General features: G+C 45.3%; 1 protein-coding gene across 7 annotated transcripts in view; it reads left to right on the forward strand.

Annotated features, from left to right (window-relative positions):
• Positions 1-22735, forward strand: part of LOC137532040 (Fc receptor-like protein 5) — a 353036-nt gene that overhangs the window by 41375 nt on the left and 288926 nt on the right. For all 7 annotated transcript variants that reach the window (XM_068252142.1, XM_068252143.1, XM_068252147.1 and 4 more), the window contains one exon: positions 7189-7440. In XM_068252142.1, the coding sequence (XP_068108243.1) occupies positions 7189-7440 (252 nt within the window). The remainder of the gene's footprint in view (positions 1-7188; positions 7441-22735) is intronic.

Here is a 22735-nt window from a genome sequence, read left to right on the forward strand (position 1 = left end):
AATAGCAGCAATTAAATATTCCCCTTAAAAAGCAATAGGTGAAGTTTGATTCACTTTCGTAGGCTCCACCCACTTTTCTGAATATTAATCTGTCACCCAGTGACCAACTGTGCAAAGTTTGAGAACCCTGCCATTAACAATGTAAGAATGGCTGCAGTTTACATTTTCCCAGTGAAATTTGTATTTGTCTCCACCCACTGATGACCCGGCATTGCCCGGGTATGTATTTGACTGGTGTGGGCTCCGCCCACTTTCTAACCCTAACGCCCAAACACTCAATGACTAAGTTTGTGAGATTTGGGGTCCTTGGCATCAATAATTTGTATATTCCCATAGAAATTAAACAAATCAGATAGGCTGTTTGTGGCTCCACCCCTCTCCAGCATTTGAACTCCAGTCACCCAATGACCAACTGTAGCAGGTTTGAGGCATCTGCTATTAACAGTCAGGCATGGTCGGAAGAGCCAATTTCCGATTCCGCGGTAATTCCGTATACCGCCATAACAAAATTCCGCTTCCGCTACATTCCGGTGGAATTCCGCTACATTCCGTGGAATTCCGTGGTATTCCGCCACGTGCACTTTCCGTATTTTTAAACGGATTTCCGTAAATTTAGGAGGAATTACTCAATCGCTCATTTGAAATATCGTTTTTGTATCTGAAATTTAAGATGATCATCAATACTGTTGATAACAGTCTATTGTTAATAAAGTTGATTTGTATTTTGTAAATTTGGATAAAAAAATGTTGAAACCGTTATTTTAGCGCGGTAACTTTCCGCTGATTATGATTGGTCAACTCATTCCGCATCTCCTGATTGGTCAATTCATTCCGATTCCGATTTTGCCGGAATTCTGAATTCCGGATTGCAATTTCCGAATTCCGCGAACCATGCGGAAACCCCAATTCCGGCGGAATTTCGGAATTTTAGCTTCCGCGGAATTCGGAAGCCCATGCCTGTTAACAGTGTAAAAATGGCAGCAATTTAAATATTCCACTTGAAAATCAACAGGTGAATTTTGATTGGCTATTATAGGCTCCACCCACTTCCCTGAATATTAATCTCAGTCACTCAGTGACCATCTGGGCAAAGTTTGAGAACCCTGCCATAAACAGTGTAAGAAGGCCTGCAGTTTACACTTTCCCAGTGAAATTTGTTTTAGCTCCACCCACTTTTTGTAACCTGGACACAAAGTCACTACTCAATGACCAAGTTTGTGAGCTCTGGGGTCCTTGGCATCAATAATTTGTATTTTCCCATGAAATGAAACAAATCTGATTCACTGTTTGTGGCTCTGTCCCCTTTTCTGAATTTGAACCCCAGTGACCCAATGACCAACTGTACCAGGTTTGAGACTTGTGCCATAAGTGCAAGAATGGCAGCAATTTTAATATTCTCCTTGAAAAGTGACATGTGATTTTTGATTGCCATGTTTAGGCTCCTCCCACCTTTCTGAATATTAATCACAGTCACCCTGTAACCAGCTATGCTAAGTTTAAGAACCCTGCCATTAACAGTGAAGAAAAATCTGTTTTTAACTCCACCCACTTTTTGTAACCTTGACACACAGTCACTACTCAATGACCAAGTTTGTGAGCTTTTGGGTTCGTGGCATCAAAATTGTGCTAATGGAAGCAGTTTATCCAGCTAAGAAATCTGGCTGTTTTTGGCTCCGCACCTTTACTGAATTTGAACATTTTTGCATTTTACCATTGAAATTAAACAAATCTAATTGGCTGTTTTTGGCCTGATCCCTTTAGAATTTAAACCCCAGTCTCCCAGTGACTGACTGTAGCAGATTTTAGGCCTCTGCCATTAAGAGTGCATGAATGGCAGCAATGTAAATATTCCCCTTGAAAATCAAAAGGTGAATTTTGATTGGCTGCTGTAGGCTCCACCCACTTTTCTAAATATTAGTCCCAGTCACCCAGTGGCCAACTGTGTCACGTTTGAGAACCCTGCCAATAACAGAATGGCTGAAATGAATCTAACAAATCTGATTGGCTGTTTGTGGCTCCACCCCTTTAGTGAATTTGGACCCTAGTCACTCAATGACTGACTGTATCAGGTTTGAGGCCTCTGCCACTAACAGTGTGAGAATGGTAGCAATGGGAATATTCCCCTTGAAAATCAATAGGTACATTTTGATTGGCTGTTGTAGGCTCCACCCACATTTCTAAATATTCATCCCAGTCACCCAGTGGCCAATTGTGTAAAGTTTGGGAACCCTGCCATGTTAAAAATGTAGTTGTTGGCACCGCCCACTTTTTCTAACCTTGACATACAGTCACTCAGTTATCAAGTTTATCGGCTTTGGGGTCCTTGGTATCAATACTTTGTATATTCCCATTGAAAAATAAACAAATCTGGCTGTTTGTGGCTCCGCCCCCTTTTGGAATTTGGACCCCAGTCACCCAGCGACCAACTGTACCCAGGGCCGGATTTGTGGGCAGGCCACATAGGCTGAGGACTAGGGCGGGGCAAGGACTGGGGCGGGGTTGCAGGCAGCCATCGGTAAATCAGCTGTTCTGTCATTGCTTCTCTGCACGCAGCTGTTTTCTTTCTCCTTGCTTCTCTCCTTCAGGCACTGCTCTTTCTCTCTTCCCTCCCGCCCCTCCCCTTCACTCTGACACTGAGGGGCGTGACTGAGCAGGTCGGAGACCCGGGAAATTAGAGATGAAGGAAGACATCGCTGTTTAGACTGGTAATAATAATGCAACAACTTTCTGCTTCCAGCTTCTGTGCTAGTCTTGCTGAGTGCCTCTAAACACTCTGTGCTAGTGCCAGTCCGTCCAGACATCCCTGCTTGGTATACTGATCTTTTCCTGCAGAACCTTTACCCTGTAAAAGTGTCTCCCTCCTGCATACTAGAGTTGGGCCGAACCTCCGATTTTAGGTTCGCGAACTTTCGCGGAAGGTTCGGTTCGCGTTAAAGTTCGCGAACCGCAATAGACTTCAATGGGGATGCGAACTTTGAAAATAAAAAATTATGCTGGCCACAAAAGTGATGGAAAAGACGTTTCAAGGGGTCTAACACCTGGAGGGGGGCATGGCGGAGTGGGATACACGCCAAAAGTCCCCAGGAAAAATCTGGATTTGACGCAAAGCAGCGTTTTAAGGGCAGAAATCATATTGAATGCTAAATGCCAAGCCTAAAGTGCTTTAAAACATCTTGCATGTGTATACATCAATCAGGTAGTGTAATTAAGGTACTGCTTCACACTGACACACCAAACTGTTCACTGAACAGAACAGGTATACAGTGGCGGGTTCACTGAACAGAACAGGTATACAGTGGAGGGTTCACTGAACAGAACAGGTATACAGTGGCGGGTTCACTGAACAGAACAGGTATACAGTGGCGGGTTCACTGAACAGAACAGGTATTCAGTGGCGGGTTCACTGAACAGAACAGGTATGCAGTGGCGGGTTCACTGAACAGAACAGGTATACAGTGGCGGGTTCACTGAACAGAACAGGTATACAGTGGCGGGTTCACTGAACAGAACAGGTATGCAGTGGTGGGTTCACTGAACAGGTATGCAGTGGTGGGTTCACAGTACAGGTATGCAGTGGTGGGTTCACAGAACAGGTATGCAGTGGTGGGTTCACAATACAGGTATGCAGTGGTGGGTTCACAGAACAGGTATGCAGTGGCGGGTTCACAGAACAGGTATGCAGTGGTGGGTTCACAGAATAGGTATGCAGTGGTGGGTTCACAGAACAGGTATGCAGTGGTGGGTTCACAGCACAGGTATGCAGTGGTGGGTTCACAGAACAGGTATGCAGTGGTGGGTTCACAGAACAGGTATGCAGTGGTGGGTTCACAAAACAGGTATGCAGTGGTGGGTTCATAGACCAGGTATGCAGTGGTGGGTTCACAGAACAGGTATGCAGTGGTGGGTTCACTGAACAGGTATGCAGTGGTGGGTTCACAGAACAGGTATGCAGCCAGGGACAAGCTAAGCCTAACTAATCTTTCCCTATGAGAGAGTGTGCAGCAGCTCGCCCTACTCTAACTAATGCAGGCACACGAGTGACCGTAATGGTCGCCGCTGCCTGATTTTTATTAGGGGGGAGTGGCTCCAGGGGCTAGTGTAGCCTAATTGGCTACACTGGGCCTGCTGACTGTGATGTAGAGGGTCAAAGTTGACCCTCCATGGTGCATTATGGGGCGAACCGAACTTCCGCAAACGTTCGCCTGCGGGACGCGAACGCGAACCACGGAAGTTCGCATGGAACCGTTCGCAGGCGAACCGTTCGGCCCAACACTACTGCATACCCCAAATTCCTTAGCAGGCTTGCTTATCATTGCAGTGTAATATAAAAGAACAGGATGAAAGCCCAGGGGAAAGGACATGAGCGCTGGCTGTGTCTGCAGAGACTTGTTGAGTTGATTAGTGATCCTCTGTGCTGCCATGAATTGCACCCGTGTGACAAAAAGTGTCTTCGGATGTGAACATTAATGTGGAGATATGTTTGATTTTTATGCTGTGTTGTAGTTAGCTGTTAAAAGTTCCAGCACAACTGAAAGGGTTTGTTAGTCCATTCATTGCTGAAGACATTATTGGTATTGCTTTAGGGCTCATTCACACCATGTGCAGGGTGTCATGACAGACAGAACTGCACATAGTGCCCACAACGCAAGTAGCATAAAAGTCTATAGACTTTCGTGTTACCATTCACACTACAGTGTCCTTTCCTGTGTGCTGCGTTGTAATGCAGACAGGAACATCCAAGCACAGACACATGCATTTTTTTTTAATACAATAAAAGCCGCGGAACTAGGTGATTTAGCACGTTTCGATGCATGTATGAAATTGCGTTCATGCATGCATTGCGTAGTGTTAATGAACATTTTTTTATCACTTCAAAGGTTTTGTAAAAAATTGGGTGCTAGCTGTTCTTTTACAGAGGAAGCCTTATTTGGGACTGATGTATATACTGATAACAGGGCCGGGCCGAGGCAGAGGCTGGAGAGGCTCCAGCCTCAGGGCGCAGTGTAGGAGGGGCGCACAATTCATTCAGCTGTCATTCCTAATTGTGTTTGAAGCAGAAAGAAAGAAGAAAAGGGGATACATAGCAGTGACTGCAAGCCAGATAACTAGAGATTAAGGTGTTGGGGAGGTTGTGGGCCCTGTGGCACCTCTAAGTCTAATAGCAATCAGTGTGTGACGGCTGGGGTGGGAGGGATGGAGGGGCGGACTTTGCTGTCTCAGCCTTGGGTGCCGGAGGACCTCGTCCCGGCTCTGACTGATAATATATGTACCCTTCTACTGGAATGAGTTTATAAGACTTGACATTTGTTTCTATCCTCTGAATTGATATGTAGCTTATTTACAGATGCTCATATTATTATTTACTATTTATTTAGCACCGACATCTTCCTCAGAGTTATTCATAGTGTATAATGTCTGGTCACTGAACAGTGGGGCTCAGAATCTAAACCTACCATAGTCATATGTCTATGTATCGTGTAGTGTATGTATCACAGTTTAGGGCCAATTTTGAGGGAAGCCAATTAACTTCTCTGTACGTTTTGGGGATGTGGGAGGAATCCAGAGTGCACGGAGATAACCCACGCAGACATGGGAAGAACATACAAACTCCATGCAAATGGTGCCGTGGCTGGTATTCGAACTGGGGACCCAGCGTTACTAGGCAAGATTGTTAACCACTATGCCACCGTGTTGTCTTTAAACGAAGGAAACTCAGGAGTTACTGCAGTAACCAGCAGTAATATTGCTGTATTGCTGTGCAGAGACAGCGCACACATGCAGTTGGCAGTACTATCGCCTGCAGTGTACTGCAAGTTATGCTATTGAGAAATGTGAACATGATTCCTTATCGGGCATGTGATGTTGGGAAAATATAATTACCCTAACCCACCATGTGACCAGCTTTTATTCTGTGTTGTAGCTAATCCTATGCAGGGCTATTTCACATGTACAGGCTTTATTGCCACATGGGAGGGGCGGCTGTTGAAAGTGGGCCTTGGGTAGTAAAAAGTACAAATCCGGCCCTGACTGTACCAGGTTTGAGGAATCTGCTTTTCACAGTATAAGAGAATGGTAGCAGATGAAATATTCCCTTTGAAAATCTAAAGGTGAATTTTTATTGGCTGTTGTAGGCTCCACCCACCTTCCAAAATCTTAATCTCAGTCACCCAGTGACCAACTGTGCAAAGTTTGAGAACCCTGCCATTAACGGTGTAAAAATGGCTGCAGTTTATATTTTCCCAATAAACGTTTTTTTTGGCTCCGCCCACTTTTTGTGACCTTGACACACACAGTCACTCAATGACCAAGTTTGTGAGCTTTCAGGTTCCTGGCATAAAAAATATGTGAATGGAAGCAGTTTATTCACCAAGGAAATCTGATTGGCTGTATGTGGCCCCGCCCCTTTAGTGAATTTGAACCCCAATGACCGACTGTAGCAAGTTTGAAGCCTCTGCCATTAAAAGTGCAAGAATAGCAGCAGTTTAAATATTCCCCTTGAAAATCAATAGGTGAATTTTGATTGGCTGTTGTAGGCTCCACCCATTTTCTTGAATCGTAATCGTATTCACCCAGTGACCAAGTGTACCAAGTTTGAGAACCCTGCGATTAACAGTCTAAGAATGGCTGCAGTTTACATTTCCCCATTTAAAATGAATGGCTGAATTTTGATTGGCTGTTTTATGCTCCGCCCGCTTTTCCTGGATTTGTAACCTCGGTCACTAAGTGACCAACTGTGCCAAGTGTGGGGACTCTGGGTTGATTACTGTGAGAATGGCAGCCTTTTACATTTTTTCCATTGACTTGAATGGGTGAAATCTGATTTGCTGTTTGTAGCTCCACCCACGTGTGCAGGGGGCCCGCGAGACCCCCAGAACATGTCATCCCAGGTAGTAAGGGATCTGTGTACCAAGTTTCGTTCAAATCGGTCAAGCCATTTTCGCGTGATCGCGACACATACACACACACACACACACACACACACACACACACACACACACACACACACACACACACACACACACACACACACACACGCACACACACACGTACATACATACATACACACATCTGATTATATATATCTACTAATGGTAAAAAATTATGTCTGGAAATGAAATAATAATGATAGATGTACAAGGAACCATGTATTGTCTTGGGTACCTAACTGGAAGCCATGTTGTTTTACAGGATATTCAAATAGGCCATGGGTCACCTTCCAACCGGATTTCAGGAAAATGTTCTACAATGAGACAGTGACTATAGGTTGTCTCGGAGGAAAAGGAAACCAAACATATACCTGGTACAAGAACAATGCTAAGCTGAATGTAACAGAACAGAACTTCACTGTATCGTCGGTGCAGCAGTTTGACCGAGGAAATTATCAATGCAAAATTGGCAATGGTGAAAGAAGTGATCAGTTCCGACTGAATATCAAAACTGGTGAGTAAGATTATTCAGAAGTATTCAGAAGTACCACTGGCAGCCAATGCTTAACCAAAGAATTACTTGCAATTCAAGACTTAAAATACCATAATACACTACTACCACGTTTTTTGTTGTTGTTGTTGTTTTTTTGTTTTTTTTTATAATTTAATAAAAGACCTAGGGCAATGTTTTAGTATTGTGTGCAATAGTTTGTAATTTGCGTGGCAAAAAGTCTAGTTAATTATGCATAAAACATTTTTGAATTACTTATTGTTTATTCCTTGACTTGGTGTCTTCAAAAAACTGATTCAGTTCTCTGTTAGAACCCAGTCCAGCCTGTCTCTGAAGAACTGCCTTCTGACTGGACGCACCAGTCAATCTTGTGCCAAAATGAACTCCACTGCTCCAAGACTAATGTCATGAGTAAGGAAGTCTCTGCTTAGGAGAACTCATGGAGAAGCATGTGATCAGTTTGATCAGCTGAATGGGACCCTAGGGCAAAATTGACCTGGGAGGCCTCTCTGACCCTGCCACCACTCACGCAGCATATTTACCCCACTGGCCCCTGAGTCAACTGTTGCCCACACCCCAGATTTCATCCCTCAGCTTTACTGTACTCCCCGACTCCCCTGCACCGTTTTTGTCAGCATAGCGCTGTTCCAGTCCACGCACTCTCATCTTCATCCTTGCAGGGACGCTGTTTCTCAGTGACCCAGAACATATTATTGCATAATGACCTGACCGGTTCATGGAGAGGCAGGGAACAGGGATGAAGATGATAAGAATGGATGGAGCAGCACGCTAGGACAGTTGATCTCCTATATTGACAAAAGGTTGCAGGGGCCCTGGGGAGCACAACACAAGAAGGGGGAGACCTGGGGAGCCCAGCAGAACTTAGGGGCCCAGTGGCAATTGCCCCCTTTGCCTCTATGGTAGCGCCGACTGTACAGCTGATAGATTTGTAAGGCTCTCATTTACTGGTCCTGTAAGGCTTGGTGGTGTATTCTCCACAGTCAGCATGCAACGCATGAGCTGACGTGGAGGAGGTACACACACTAGCACAAGGAAACAGGCTATCCCTAGTATAGTGGAGGGGAGGACTGACTCCAATAGGAGATTGTGGCGCACAGAGCCGGTGCAGATCCGACAGCCACAAACAATGCTTTCGCTATAACGTCTCAGCGCAAAGTAGCGCTGAGCGCATAAACCAGAACTGAGGAGATCAGGACAGGTAGACAGAATGAACGCTTGCTAGCTAGCGGCTACTTAGCGACAGCAAGCGTCCAAAACAAGACAGACTGGAATGAGGCAGCCAATGCGTTTGCAGCGATGGCGTGCCTCACAAAGACAGGACAGGATAGTCAGGAAATAGCAGGATCAAGATAGATGAACGTAACACAGACAAGTATACAATAAGTATGTTTTCCTAGCGTATTACAATTACAGCTATCAATGAAACTATTTGTAACGTCTGACTAACATATGTATATATCGGCAATGAACCGATATATGACATAAGCAGGAACGCTGACTAGGACTGGAGTAATACAGGGAACAGGACTCAGAAGGATTCGCTATCTCTTCGCAGAGATGAACGCAATCCACAAACGGTAACATAACAGGATTCAGAAGGATTCGTTATCTCTTCGCAGAGATGAACGCAATCCACAAACAGTAACAGAACAGGATTCAGAAGGATTCGTTATCTCTTCGCAGAGATGAACGCAATCCACAAACAGATTCAGGAGCAGGGTAACTAACGCCACACAGGATATAAACAGTTCGTGTACGTATACATCAGCGACACTGATGTATCCACGTAACACGAATACAAGGAAAATAATAAACGTGCTGGTATGCATATATATATTGGCAATGAACGAATATATGATGCAAAGACCAGCAAAGTATCTTTAGAACAAGAAACACGATCGGGGGCTGAAGCAACAGCAAGACAGGCTTAAACTGAAGCTATGAAAACCCGAGGAGTCCTGCAGGAAGCAGATCTTTATACTGAGGTCATCCAATGGGAGCAGACATGCAGATTCCCACACAGGTGAATGATAATCAGTCACAAGCTGACAGCAGGGAAAGGCAGACAAAGCTATGCAGCTTGCATGGAAAGAGATCAGAACTGCCTGAGCTGCAGCACTACTACTTCCAGCAATACCTGCTGCAGCAGCGATCATGACAGTACCCCCGCCCTTAAAAGCGGATTCCAGACGCTTTTCAAAACTGAAATTCCCAACAAAACAGTCTGACTGATAATTCATGATGACCGGGACAGCCCGGCAAGACCAAATTCCAGAATCAGTCCCCACAAGACTGGACCCATCAGAACCAGAACCCACAGAACCATGATTTCCAGAAGAAAGCCCCCCGAAGCTCTCTGAGCGATACCCACTGCCTTCCAGGGACCGTCCAAAAATGCCAAAGCCTTTGCAATGCCCACCGGAACTGTCTTTACCAACACAAAACCCACTGTTGAACCAGTCCAAGGTACCAGGACAAGTTTTCTCAGAGACCTCCCAGAACACCTTGAAGCTCCAAAGAGATCCCCATAGGTCAGAACGCCCCTTAGGCTCACATGGAGAACTATCAAGAACCCCTATGGAACCTAGGGCAATTCCCGAGTCAGGGCCACAAGGACAAACATCAAATTTAGGGCTTTCAGGGACCAGAACCATCTCTGGGCATGCAGGCAGACTGGCAACATCAGAACATGTTCCCACTAAGGAAGCATCAGAGCACGCTAACACCTTAGACACACTTGGGCATTCTGGCACACAAAGAACATCTCGGCACACTGGCACAAGAGAAACCTCTGGGCATGTCAAGGAACTGTGAGCCTCAGGGTCAGCCAAGACAGGACCAAAACCAGGACTGGCCAAAAAAAAATCATCATGACTAGACTTCGCAACTACTGGACTTTTACACGAGAATGCAGGATCAGACTTAGAAGTCGCTGATTCCAGCAAAGTCAGTAACAAATCAGATTCAGGGGCACTAACAAGACATGACAAATCTTCTGATGTATGCACTGAACCAGATAGGAACTCCACAACTACCTCTGGACTGGACAGAGACTTATCTAATACACTGGATTGGAGCTCATGAGGCGCTGCAGAACAAGTCAGTATTGCAGCAGCCCCCACTGGACTAGGCAAAACTGAGGGATTCCCTGGACAGGAAGGGGACTCTGGAACCTCTGCCACAGCGGCCAGAGAACCAGAATCTTTCAGGATACAGGGCTGGGTTTCAGGAACATTCATCAGACCGGACTGAAATTCTGAGATTTCTATTATTTTGACCAGAGAATCAGAATTATCCATGTTACAGGGCAAGACTTCTGAAACATTCAGAGGACAGGGCTGGAGTTCCTCGGCTGTTACAACACTGGAGAGGGACTCAACAACATTGGTTAAATCAGACTGTGTACAGGGCAAGGTATCTAACACACTTGCTGACGAGGACAATATTTCAATGGCTTCTGCTTTGCTGGGCAGAAATTCATCAAGTTTTATTAGAGCAGACTGTAATTCCAAAACAGCTGCTAGACAAGTGAATATTACTGCAACACCAACTGAGGTAAACAGTGCCTCAGACTCCTCTGCTAGAGGGTTTGAAGTATCCAAAGTACTGGGTGAAGCATAAGACTCTGCGACCACAGCTTCACTGGACAGGATCACTGAACAGTCCATATTGCAGGGCAAAACCATGGAAGCACCTGCTGGACAGCATAATGATTCTGTGACCTGAGTTTCATTGGAGAGATCTACTGCACAATTCATGGTACAGGGCAAATTTACTGGAACATTTTCTGAACAAGGTAATAATTCTGCGATTTCAGGTTCACATAGCAGATGCTCTGAGCTATTCACGATACAGGGCAAATTTACTGGAACATTTTCTGAACAAGGTAATAATTCTGCGATTTCAGGTTCACATAGCAGATGCTCTGAGCTATTCACGAAACTAGAGCGAGGTGTAGAAACAGGAAGATCAAGACACAATGTTTGCGCATCTGAATCACCATTCATTTGTAAAATTGGAAAATTCAGATGCTGGGGTTCTGAGGTTTCTAGACAGGATTGCTGGGACTCGGAAACTGATGTAGTGCATCTATTGGCATCTGCTGGATCAGACAGGAGTTGAACTTTATTAACACAGGTAATTTCTGCAGAAGTGTTTGCAGAGGCAGGCAAGATTTTTCTGGTGTCTGTTTCACTGAACAAAGACTCATGAGTACTGGCTAGACTGGACTCGGAAGTCAGCAGGACCTCTGGATTCTTTGCTGAGAAATTTGTGCAGGGCAAGGTTAAGAAAGTATCAGTGGCTTCTGTTTTACTGGGAAGTAACACTGAGTTATCCATGGTACAGGGTGGAATTGCAGGAACTTCAATTTCACACAAAAAGAGCTCCGAATCACCTGCTGAATCAGCGAAAGGTGCTGAAGCAGGCGGGTCAGAACGCCATATTTGCGAATTCGGAGTCACATAAAAATCATCCAAAATCAGTTCCCACACATCAATCAAAGGAGCCACAAAGTCATACCCACACACACCAGTTTTTATTAGGTTATAGGCAGACTTAATGCATGCATTCAATACTAATTCACTTTTTGCACTGTAAAATTGACAAAATGAACTTGAATCATTCTTCCATTCATTGACCAGAGCTTCCATCTCTCCTTTCTCAAATGGAGGATTCCAAGCATACTTAACAGGCAGATCATGGTTTGCAGATATGATTGTGGCAGGGACATATATTGGGTTAATTAGCAGGTGATTGGCAGATTCCTTATTCCTAAGAATCTCCAATACCTGTAGCAAGTGCTGAACTGTAGTGTATGCAAACTTTCCTTGCTTCACAAATAAGTTGATTTGTTCAATACTCTGTAATATCTCCTCATAATCATACTCAGATAATTCTTTTAAACAAAAATCTTTATTTTCCCTAGCCAGGGAGGAAAGTTCATTAGTAGTTTCATAAGTCCATTTAACTCCCCTGAAAGACAACTGCATTTCATTATCTGTTAATGGCAGAATCTCATTATAGGTCTCAGTCGCTAATGATAACGACTCTGCAGATCGGACACGTTTCTTAGAACGTTTGCGTTTTGCCTTAGACCCTGCTGTTTTTGGTGATTTATTCAAGGCTGCAGGAAAATTATCAGTAACACTTTCTGCTTGCTGATCATTTTTGCAAGCAATTGAAGGAGAAGCTGATTGGCCTGCTGCCAGGAGTTCATTCAGAGGAAAAGGCAATGGATCTATGCGCAACCAGTTATGGATCACAAACGCTAGAAATTCCAGCGGTCTCTCTTTCAAATCGGAATGATTGAGAACATCAAATGCCCACTGAAATAATTCCCCTTTAAACAGAATATAACTTAATTGGAGTGCCCAGGTTGAAACAGGAGTCGCTTGGAGATCGGGATTGGCCAGGAACCTGGCACATTCAGAGAAAAACTCATTTTCTGTTTCAGAGTTAAGTTCTTCAAATTTCTTAAAGGAACAGGAACCATAATTAACAGTGTCATACTTTCTGGGAATCCCCCCCCACAATGGGGATTGGTAATGGGGTTTTCATAATGTAAGGCTTGGTGGTGTATTCTCCACAGTCAGCATGCAACTCATGAGCTGACGTGGAGGAGGTACACACACTAGCACAAGGAAACAGGCTATCCCTAGTATAGTGGAGGGGAGGACTGACTCCAATAGGAGATTGTGGCGCACAGAGCCGGTGCAGATCCGACAGCCACAAACAATGCTTTCGCTATAACGTCTCAGCGCAAAGTAGCGCTGAGCGCATAAACCAGAACTGAGGAGATCAGGACAGGTAGACAGAATGAACGCTTGCTAGCTAGCGGCTACTTAGCGACAGCAAGCGTCCAAAACAAGACAGACTGGAATGAGGCAGCCAATGCGTTTGCAGCGATGGCGTGCCTCACAAAGACAGGACAGGATAGTCAGGAAATAGCAGGATCAAGATAGATGAACGTAACACAGACAAATATACAATAAGTATGTTTTCCTAGCGTATTACAATTACAGCTATCAATGAAACTATTTGTAACGTCTGACTAACATATGTATATATCGGCAATGAACCGATATATGACATAAGCAGGAACGCTGACTAGGACTGGAGTAATACAGGGAACAGGACTCAGAAGGATTCGCTATCTCTTCGCAGAGATGAACGCAATCCACAAACGGTAACATAACAGGATTCAAAAGGATTCGTTATCTCTTCGCAGAGATGAACGCAATCCACAAACAGTAACAGAACAGGATTCAGAAGGATTCGTTATCTCTTCGCAGAGATGAACGCAATCCACAAACAGATTCAGGAGCAGAGTAACTAACGCCACACAGGATATAAACAGTTCGTGTACGTATACATCAGCGACACTGATGTATCCACGTAACACGAATACAAGGAAAATAATAAACGTGCTGGTATGCATATATATTGGCAATGAACCAATATATGATGCAAAGACCAGCAAAGTATCTTTAGAACAAGAAACACGATTGGGGGCTGAAGCAACAGCAAGACAGGCTTAAACTGAAGCTATGAAAACCCGAGGAGTCCTGCAGGAAGCAGATCTTTATACTGAGGTCATCCAATGGGAGCAGACATGCAGATTCCCACACAGGTGAATGATAATCAGTCACAAGCTGACAGCAGGGAAAGGCAGACAAAGCTATGCAGCTTGCATGGAAAGAGATCAGAACTGCCTGAGCTGCAGCACTACTACTTCCAGCAATACCTGCTGCAGCAGCGATCATGACAGGTCCTGATCATGTGTTAAACCAGGAAGTTATCACAGCAAATCAGGACCTTACAAATCTATCAGCCGATCAAACTGATCACATGCTTCTCCATGAGTTCTCCTAAGCAGCGCCATCCCTAGTCATGAGGGATGGACATGTAACATTACTCCACGTCTACCCCCAATAATAAATCAGAGGGGCAGATACAAGACATGTAACGCATCCATCATATCCTGTACAAATGATGGTAGTGTACTCATATATTGATGGAAGTTATGATCTAAAAACTTGCTGAATACCTCAAAGCGGCTGCTGATTGCAGTCACGATAGGCCTGCTTGGTGGTGTTTTCGCATTTGAATTTAAGGAATTATGTAGAAGAGAGGAATAGTGTATCCGACCGTCGCCCACAACGCTCATAAAATCCCAGTACTGCTTAGTAATAGCTTAATTTCTTAGACCCCCTTTGATGGAAATTAACTTTTCAACAATGCCTGAAATGGGATTAGAGTCTAGATCAGGCATGGGCAAACTTGGCCCTCCAGCTTTTAAGGAACTACAAGTCCCACAATGCATTGCTGGAGTCTGACAGCCACAGTCATGACTCAAAGGCAAATGAATTGTGGGACTTGTAGTTCCGTAACAGCTGGAGGGCCGAGTTTGCCCATGCCTGGTCTAGATGAAAGAGCATGTCAGTATCTCCTAACTGTCTCCCAACCTCATTCAAGTACTTTTCCTTATCCCTCAGAACCACACTACCCCATTGTCTTTGGGTTTGATGACCATGTCAACCAGATCCTCCAACTCAGAGAGTACCAACTGTTCCTTTCCCGTGATTGCCTCAGCCTCCAGTTTACTTGCCTGAGATCATCAGTCACCAAATCTAAAATGACATTTAAAATGCGGTTATAGGACAAAGGGGCATGTAGCATGACTTTTTTAATGGAGATTGTTACTAGGCATGCTCAAATAACGACTACAAAAACTTCCTCCTTCTGCTTTGAAGAAGGAAGTGTTTGTACTGTAGTCACGTGACTCACTTGGAATGCATCGTGGGAGGCGCCGAGGGACGGAGCGAGAAGACGACTGATGGGTAAGATTAAACCCCCTCGCCCACCCGCACAGGTGATTTAATTAAATCGATAAAATCCAAATAACACCTATTCGGATTTCATCCAAAATTCATTATTTGAGCATGCCTGATTATTACCTCTTGAGTTTCACCTTTACTAGAAATATCATTGTATCCCTCATCGCCCAAGGCTTCCAAATCCAATTAAAGTAAACACTCCTTTACTCTCCGGGGGAGGTTGTGTTCCGAGCCCTCATGGAACCATACCTAGTCGGTCAGGATACATGAGACCTAGCATTACTCATCTGAAATTCAGGTGTAAATCTTTGAGGACCTGGAAACTATCTAACCCCACTGCCTACTCACAGCCAGGCAAGCACAAGATTTGTAAGATCGCTTAGTCAAGTCAAATATTGGTGTGCAGATTGAATTAACTGGTGGTGGTATTGATTGGCTTAGGAGAAATGTTGTAGGCATGTTTTCATGTGGTGGTTGTACTGTATGTGGGCATGTGTAAAGAACGGACATGTTTAATTATAGTGATGTCGCAAACTTGAAATTTTCAGTTCGCATGCGAATTGGCCACACACATTAGAAAACCGTTGACCCGCTCAAAACGCCATAAACTTCAATGGGCAGGCAAATTCTAAAACCTAAAGGGACAGTTTCCGGCCACAAAAGTGATGGAAAAGTTGTTTACACGGTCCTATCACCTGGACCGTTAAATGGTCCTATCACATAATTGACCCAAAATCGTATTTTAATCTCAAAAGGGCAGAAATCACATAAAATTCCTAAATTTGTGGAATAAAGTGCTTTAAAACATCCGCCATGTGTACACGTCAATCAGGTAGTGTAAGGGTAAGGCCCAGTTCACACTGACAGACACATTTACCGCAATGCAAATAACTTCAAAGAGCTTTAGTGATAACATCAGGCGAGTGAATTATTGTTTTTACTAGTTGACACCGCAGGATGTAAATGTTAGCCCTGTCTGTGGCAATCTTAGTGTAGTGCTGACGGTCGCTGGGAGTGCAGGAGATCGTGGTTTTCTAGCCCCTATGATTGGGTTGAGGTAGTTCAATGACACTGTGGAGTGCCCATATCAGAGGAGGATGATAAGCTTGCGGCAAGGTTCCTAGCAGAAGCGGTAGAAGATGGGGTATGCTACTGTGTAAGCCAGTCACCTACTTCTGTGGCATTTTGTGAGTTCAAGGTACGTGGCCTCTGAACACTGGGCAAAATGCTAGGGCCACAGGAAATCACAGCAGCACGACCCCTGCAGTGTGGCTTGCCTCTGCCTGTCATTTTTTATTTTTTTTTACAATATTACAATATCAAGAAAAAAAGAAAAACTCTGCCAGGGAGGAACTGATTGTCACTTCATGCAGGTCAGGTGACCGATTTATGCCATGTGCAACAAACATTCACCTCAAAATATAGGCCTTCCCAGTGAGACCTTATGCAGGACAGTAGTGGATATTGACAGTAGTGGATATTGATAGTGGCAGTAGTTATGGTGTAGGATTATTGGATCATCTAGTCATTGCACTACTAAGACCAGCAGACCTGTCTCCAACAGCTAAATTGTGCACTAGACACACAGATCAGCAATACAATAGCAAGAAAAACAATGTGCTATCTCTAAGAAAGGCTTTTAGCTGTTCAGGACACTGAACACTACCTAACTCTCTTACTGTCAGCAGCAACTCTCCCTGATTTGCCTAGCACAGAAGCCAAACACAGACTGCAAAATTGCTGCTGTGCTGGCTTTCTGGTAGGTGAGGGGGGGTCCTGGTGGGAGGGATAGCCAGGGCCGGATTTGTACTTTCCAGTGCCCAAGGCCAGGTGTCACCAACCCCCCCCTTTCCCAACTCCATTCTGTCTAAAAGGATACATATAAAAACGGCACTTACTTAGGTCTTGAACAAGTCCCGTCAACGGTAATTGCTATTCTCCCTCCAGGTCCAGTTGGATAGTGGGGAAAGACGTAATTCGTTAAGTTTCCTCTTCAGGCATTATACAGAACTGGGTCAGAACCATACAATGAACAGTTCTGATCCAGTTCTGTATAATGCCTGAAGAAGAAACTTAACATTTCGAAAGCTTGCAATAAACCCTGTACAGTTAGTCATTAAAGGTATCACCAGAATCAACATTTGTTGGTTTGATGTCTGCATTTCTGAAATTCCTCTGTGAATGTGTGCATTAAAACTGAATGCAGTTCTGTCTGCTTTACTGTAAACTGGCACTTCTCACACAGGAGCAGGGGCGCCTTACGGGATAGGCAATACAAGGTTTTCTCGCCTGGAGTGACAAAATGGCTAGAGGCACCCCTGCACAGGAGCATGAATGTCCATCATACAGAGGACTGGATCATCATCAGATATGCAGGGATTACAGGAACTCAGGAATTTAGACATCAATGCAGAGCAGGGCGCTGGCTGGCAGGACCAGAAGAGATTTACTTTTAACATATGACCTCTTCTCTCTCCAAGTCCTGCTGCCCTTCTTTTCTAAATGTATCTCTCTAGGCCATGGCCTTTGTGGCCTTCCCATAAATCCAGCCCTGGGGATAGCTGATTGACTGCCATGTGTCTGCCGACTCAATGGGATGAGGGGTCCATTTTTGGTTCCATTATAATGTATAGGGGGTGGGTCGAACATATCATATGTTCATGAACAAATGCAAATGCGAACAGCCAAGGCAAGCGAACAGTTTGGGCCATCTCTATTTACTTGTAGTGCTGGCTCTAGGCAGTAGAAGAGACAATCATTAATACACCTTAAATCAGATTTAAAAAAACGTATATATGGATATCTGAATGATAAATTGGAACAATGTGGAGGACAGTCCTATTGCTGTGAATTTTTCAAAAAAGAATCATATTGGTGTTCCTGCATGCCGGAATTTAAGCATACAACGTATTCACCGCCTAAGGAGAGGTGGTGACTGGAATGGAATCTTGTTCCAAAAATAGACTAGATAGAATGTAATCTTAAACTGTCTAGGCCCCGTGATTTAGTATCTTGCAGCTTTAAACCCTGCACCCTGTATGAGCTAATTATGCGGCCCTGCTTCTGCATATGCCTCCTCCAGTATGCGTGCCCTACACACCTGGTGTATTTTTGTGCTCTGGACTGCATAAAATGTACTGTATATTCCATGCTACATTAAACCATGATACATCACAGAAACACTTAAACCAGAAAAAATGTGTGATGTGTGCAAACGCTGTTTTAATAATAATCTATTATTGAGGAGTGCCACTGATGGCTGCTGCGGTGAGAAGGCGAGCTAACTACCTATACTGAAGGGGAGGGAGGGATTAAGGGAGTCATCTGGCTATATATACTAGAGGGAAGGGGAAGGGGTCATCTGGCTACCTATACTGGAGGGAAAGGGGACAGGAGTCATCTGGCTACAAATGCAAGAGGGAAGGGGGAGGGGTCATCTGGCTACATATACTAGAGGGAAAGGGGAGAGGAGTCATCTGGCTACCTATACTGGAGGGAAAGGGGAGAGGAGTCATCTGGCTACCTATACTGGACGGAAAGGGGGGAGGAGTCATCTGGCTACCTATACTGGAGGGAAAGGGGGGAGGAGTCATCTGGCTACAAATGCAAGAGGGAAGGGGCAGGGGTCATCTGGCTACCTATACTGGAGGGAAAGGGTGGAGGAGTCATCTGGCTACATATACTGGGGAGGGTCATCAGGCTACCTATACTAGAGGGACAGGGACGGATCTAGGGGGGGCAAGCGGGTATCTTGCCCCAGGCGCAGTTTGTTGGATTCTAAAAAAGGCGGCAAAATAAATGGCAGTTTAGGCGCCAAAACCTGACCTTTAGGTGCCAAAACCTGCCGTTGCCCCAGGCGCAACTTGGTCTTGATCCGTCCCTGTAGAGGGAAGGAGGGAGGGATCATCTTTCTACCTATACTGAAGAGGGCGGCTGGAATCAGTGACCTAGGGCGGTAAAGAATACAAATCTGGCCCTGCCCACAGCTAAGAGGACTTGGCTGTAATCTGAGATTGGAGCTTCCCGGGGACACTTGGCAGCATGCAGACAGCAGCCATAGTGCACCCACCTGATGTACAGAAGAGAGGGTGGATCTAGTTTGCTGTGTGCGCTGGGTAGAGGTTACAGAATGTGTGTGTGTGCAGTGTCTGTATTACAAGTGTGTGTATTACCGTGTCTGAGTGTACAGTGTGTCTGTGTGTGTGGTGTATGTACAGTGTGTCTATGTGTGTAAAGTGTGTGTATATTCTGTGTATTTGCAGGTTTTTTAATACATTGAATAGTTGCCTGAATAGCTTGTAGTTACATTAGAGCATGGCATAGCTTTGTGGGACAGTCTTGGGTGACATTATTTTAATAGGTTTCCTGATTGACTTTGCTTGTATATCTGTTTTGGTCCAAGAGGTTCAGACTCTGCCTCTTTTTTTTTACACGAGGCATCAGAGGTGCCTGATGTATTGTAGTTACACCCCTGCTCAGCTGCCTTGTAATAACTCACCTGTCTCTGCTTCATCCTGTGCTCCCTCTCCAGCCTGCTGCCTGCCTCTATGACCCGGCACATTTTATGTACACGTAACACATGCCAGATTGAGAAGACGCAGGCAGCGGGGCTAAAGACGAAGCGCGGGGTGGAGCAGCCGGGACAGGTAAGTTATTAAAAGGCAGCTGAGCTACACAGTGTGCGCTGGCCACGAGAGCAGTTGGTGGGAGACCTCGAAGGGTGGCAGCTGGTTTGGGGGCTGACTTTGCTGGGGGAGTAGAGGGCCCCCAAGTTACATTTGCCCCAGGGCCCCCGTGTGGCTTAAACCGGCCCTGCACGGGGTGGGGGCACCATTTTTACACCCTTGCCCTGGGTGCAATTTAGCCTAGAAACTGCCCTGGTGATTGCAAATAGTGTGTGGGAGTGGTCCAACTTAGCAGCAGCATTTCAGGCCTGTTGTGGGCTTAACTATGGAATTGTTGATTACTGTTAGTGTTAGAGATATGGAAGTGATTGTGATAGAGGGGGTGGGATTTCTGTACAATAAAGGTATGTCTGACTTTTATGTAATTTGGAGAACAGATATAATTATTGAATTGCTATTGGGTTCCATACGTTATTTGCAGTCAGGGCCGGCCCGTGCATGACCCCGCCTGAATCGCGTGCGTCAGGCAGAATCTTCCAAGGGGCAGCATCTTGCCCGCCCACTTTCCTCTACCCTCATACAGGGACGGATCAAGACCAAGTAGGGCCTGGGGCAAGGTCAGGTTTTGGCGCCTAAAGGTCAGGTTTTGGCGCCTAAACTGCCATTCATTTTGCCGCCTTTTTAAGAATTCAACAAACTGGGCCTGGGGCAAGATACCCGCTTGCCCCCCCTAGATCCGTCCCTGCCCTCATACATCCTGCACATCATTTGTAGTCAGGGCCAGACCACCCATGATGCCGCCAGACCAGAGCCACGTGTGTGCCTGCTCACTTTCCCAAACCCCCAGCCACCACTCCTTTACCTTCTCTGGCATTGCCTATGGAGTATGGATCCCCTCATATCAGTGGTGATGAACACTGAAGACACAGGAGAGCGGTGTCCCTGCCTGCTAGCACGCGTATACAGGAAGTAAGATGTCACTTCCTGTACACGCATGCTAGCAGGCAGTGACACAGCTCTCCTGTGTCTTCAGTGCTGGTCACCTCTAGAGATGGCCCGAACTGTTTGCCGGCAAAAAATCTCCGGCGAATAACGTGTGTTTGCGTCAGCAGGCAAACACATGGTGTGTTCGACCTGCCCCTATACATCACCATGGAGCCAAACTTTGACCCCTTACCTCACAGTCAGCAGAAACATTGGCCTCAATTCACTAAGCTTTATCAAACACTTTATCAAACGTTTGATAATTTACCTCATGGGTAAAATCTAATTTTGAATTTCAAATGTTTTAACGATAAAACGTTCAATCAATATATAACACCTTAGTGAATTCAAAATTAGGTTTTACCCATGAGGTAAATGATCAAACGTTTAATAAAGTGTTTGATAAAGCTTAGTGAATTGAGGCCATTATTATTATTATTTATTGTATTTATAAAGCGCCAACATATTACGCAGCGTTGGACAATAAATGGGGATACATACATTGTAACAAGGGGTGACAGACAGAGGGGTAGCAAACAGTTATACAACATAGCAAGGTTATACATGCAATCAGGGTATAAAATGCATGCAAAGTACTACTCACAAAGGAGGGTTGCTTTGGGCAACTGACCACAGGAAGCAGGTGGAGACAATGAACCTGACTCCACTCGGGATGGTCCTCACTAGGACCTGGATGCGGTCACTCTCTTAGGAAAAGAAGAAGGGGACAGGTGTCCATCGTGGTGCACACCACCGGTGGTCTGTCACCACCCCTCGGACAAGGAAAGCACGGGGGTGTACTAAGCACAATTGGGGGAAAGCAGCGCCCTGGTTGGATAAAAACATCTAAAAATGACAAATAATATGAGGTAGCTTACCTCAATGACGAAATCTCTGTAATTAATCAAAATATTTATTATTTAGCACAGGCAACGTGTTTTGTGGGTCTGAGCCCGCTTCCTCAGGCCAATAGCAGTGTCAAATGAAGAAAGTCCGTACGGCAAAGGGGAGCCTAAAGAGGCTCCCTTTGCCATACAGACTTTCTTCATTTGGCCCTACTATTGGCCCGAGGAAGTGGGCTCAGACCCACGAAAAGTGTTTTTGTCGTTTTTAAGCTGTTTTTAGACGATTTTATCCAACCAGGACGCCGCTTTCCTCCAATTGTGCGTTGTCCATGAGAAGGGTGCCATTGCTGGGGTAGCAAAATTAAGAAGGACACGCTGGGAAGGGGGTAGGGGGGACTGCTAAAGGCTTACAATCTAAAGGGTGGGGAGGGACACATAAGGTAGTGTTGTGGAAAAGGTGGTTGATGGGGTTAGAGTGTGGTAGATGTGGGGGTCTGAAGGGGAGCGGAAGGGAGTTCCATAGGGTGGGGGCAGCTCTTGAGAAATCTTGTAGGCATGCATGGGATTGAGAAATGCGTGAGGAGCTCAGGTGGAGATCATTGGAAGACCAGAGGGGGCGGGCAGGTATATATCTGTTGACGAGCTCAGAAATGTAGGTTGGGCAGGTCTTGTGTACAGATTTGTACGTACGGCACAGATTTGTATCTAAGACGCATGGCGGCCAATCAGCTAGCACCCCTCCTGGACCCGCCACCCCCTATAAAAATGCAGTTGCGCCAGCAATTTTGGACACATTGCTCGGCTGCAGTGATAGTGAGAGCAGGGTCAGAGAGCAGCTGCAGTTAGGGAAAGCATTAGCTAGGTCTGTGTTCTTGTTCATCTACTTGCTGTGAAAGCACCCCAAATAGCCCTTTTAAGGGCTAGTACATCAGTCTCCTGTTTTTTGTTGTTGTTAAGCTGTGCACACTACTGCTATTGTTGCCAC

The sequence above is a fragment of the Hyperolius riggenbachi genome, chromosome 9, assembly GCF_040937935.1.
Source record: "Hyperolius riggenbachi isolate aHypRig1 chromosome 9, aHypRig1.pri, whole genome shotgun sequence".
NCBI classification, from domain to species: Eukaryota; Metazoa; Chordata; class Amphibia; order Anura; family Hyperoliidae; genus Hyperolius; species Hyperolius riggenbachi.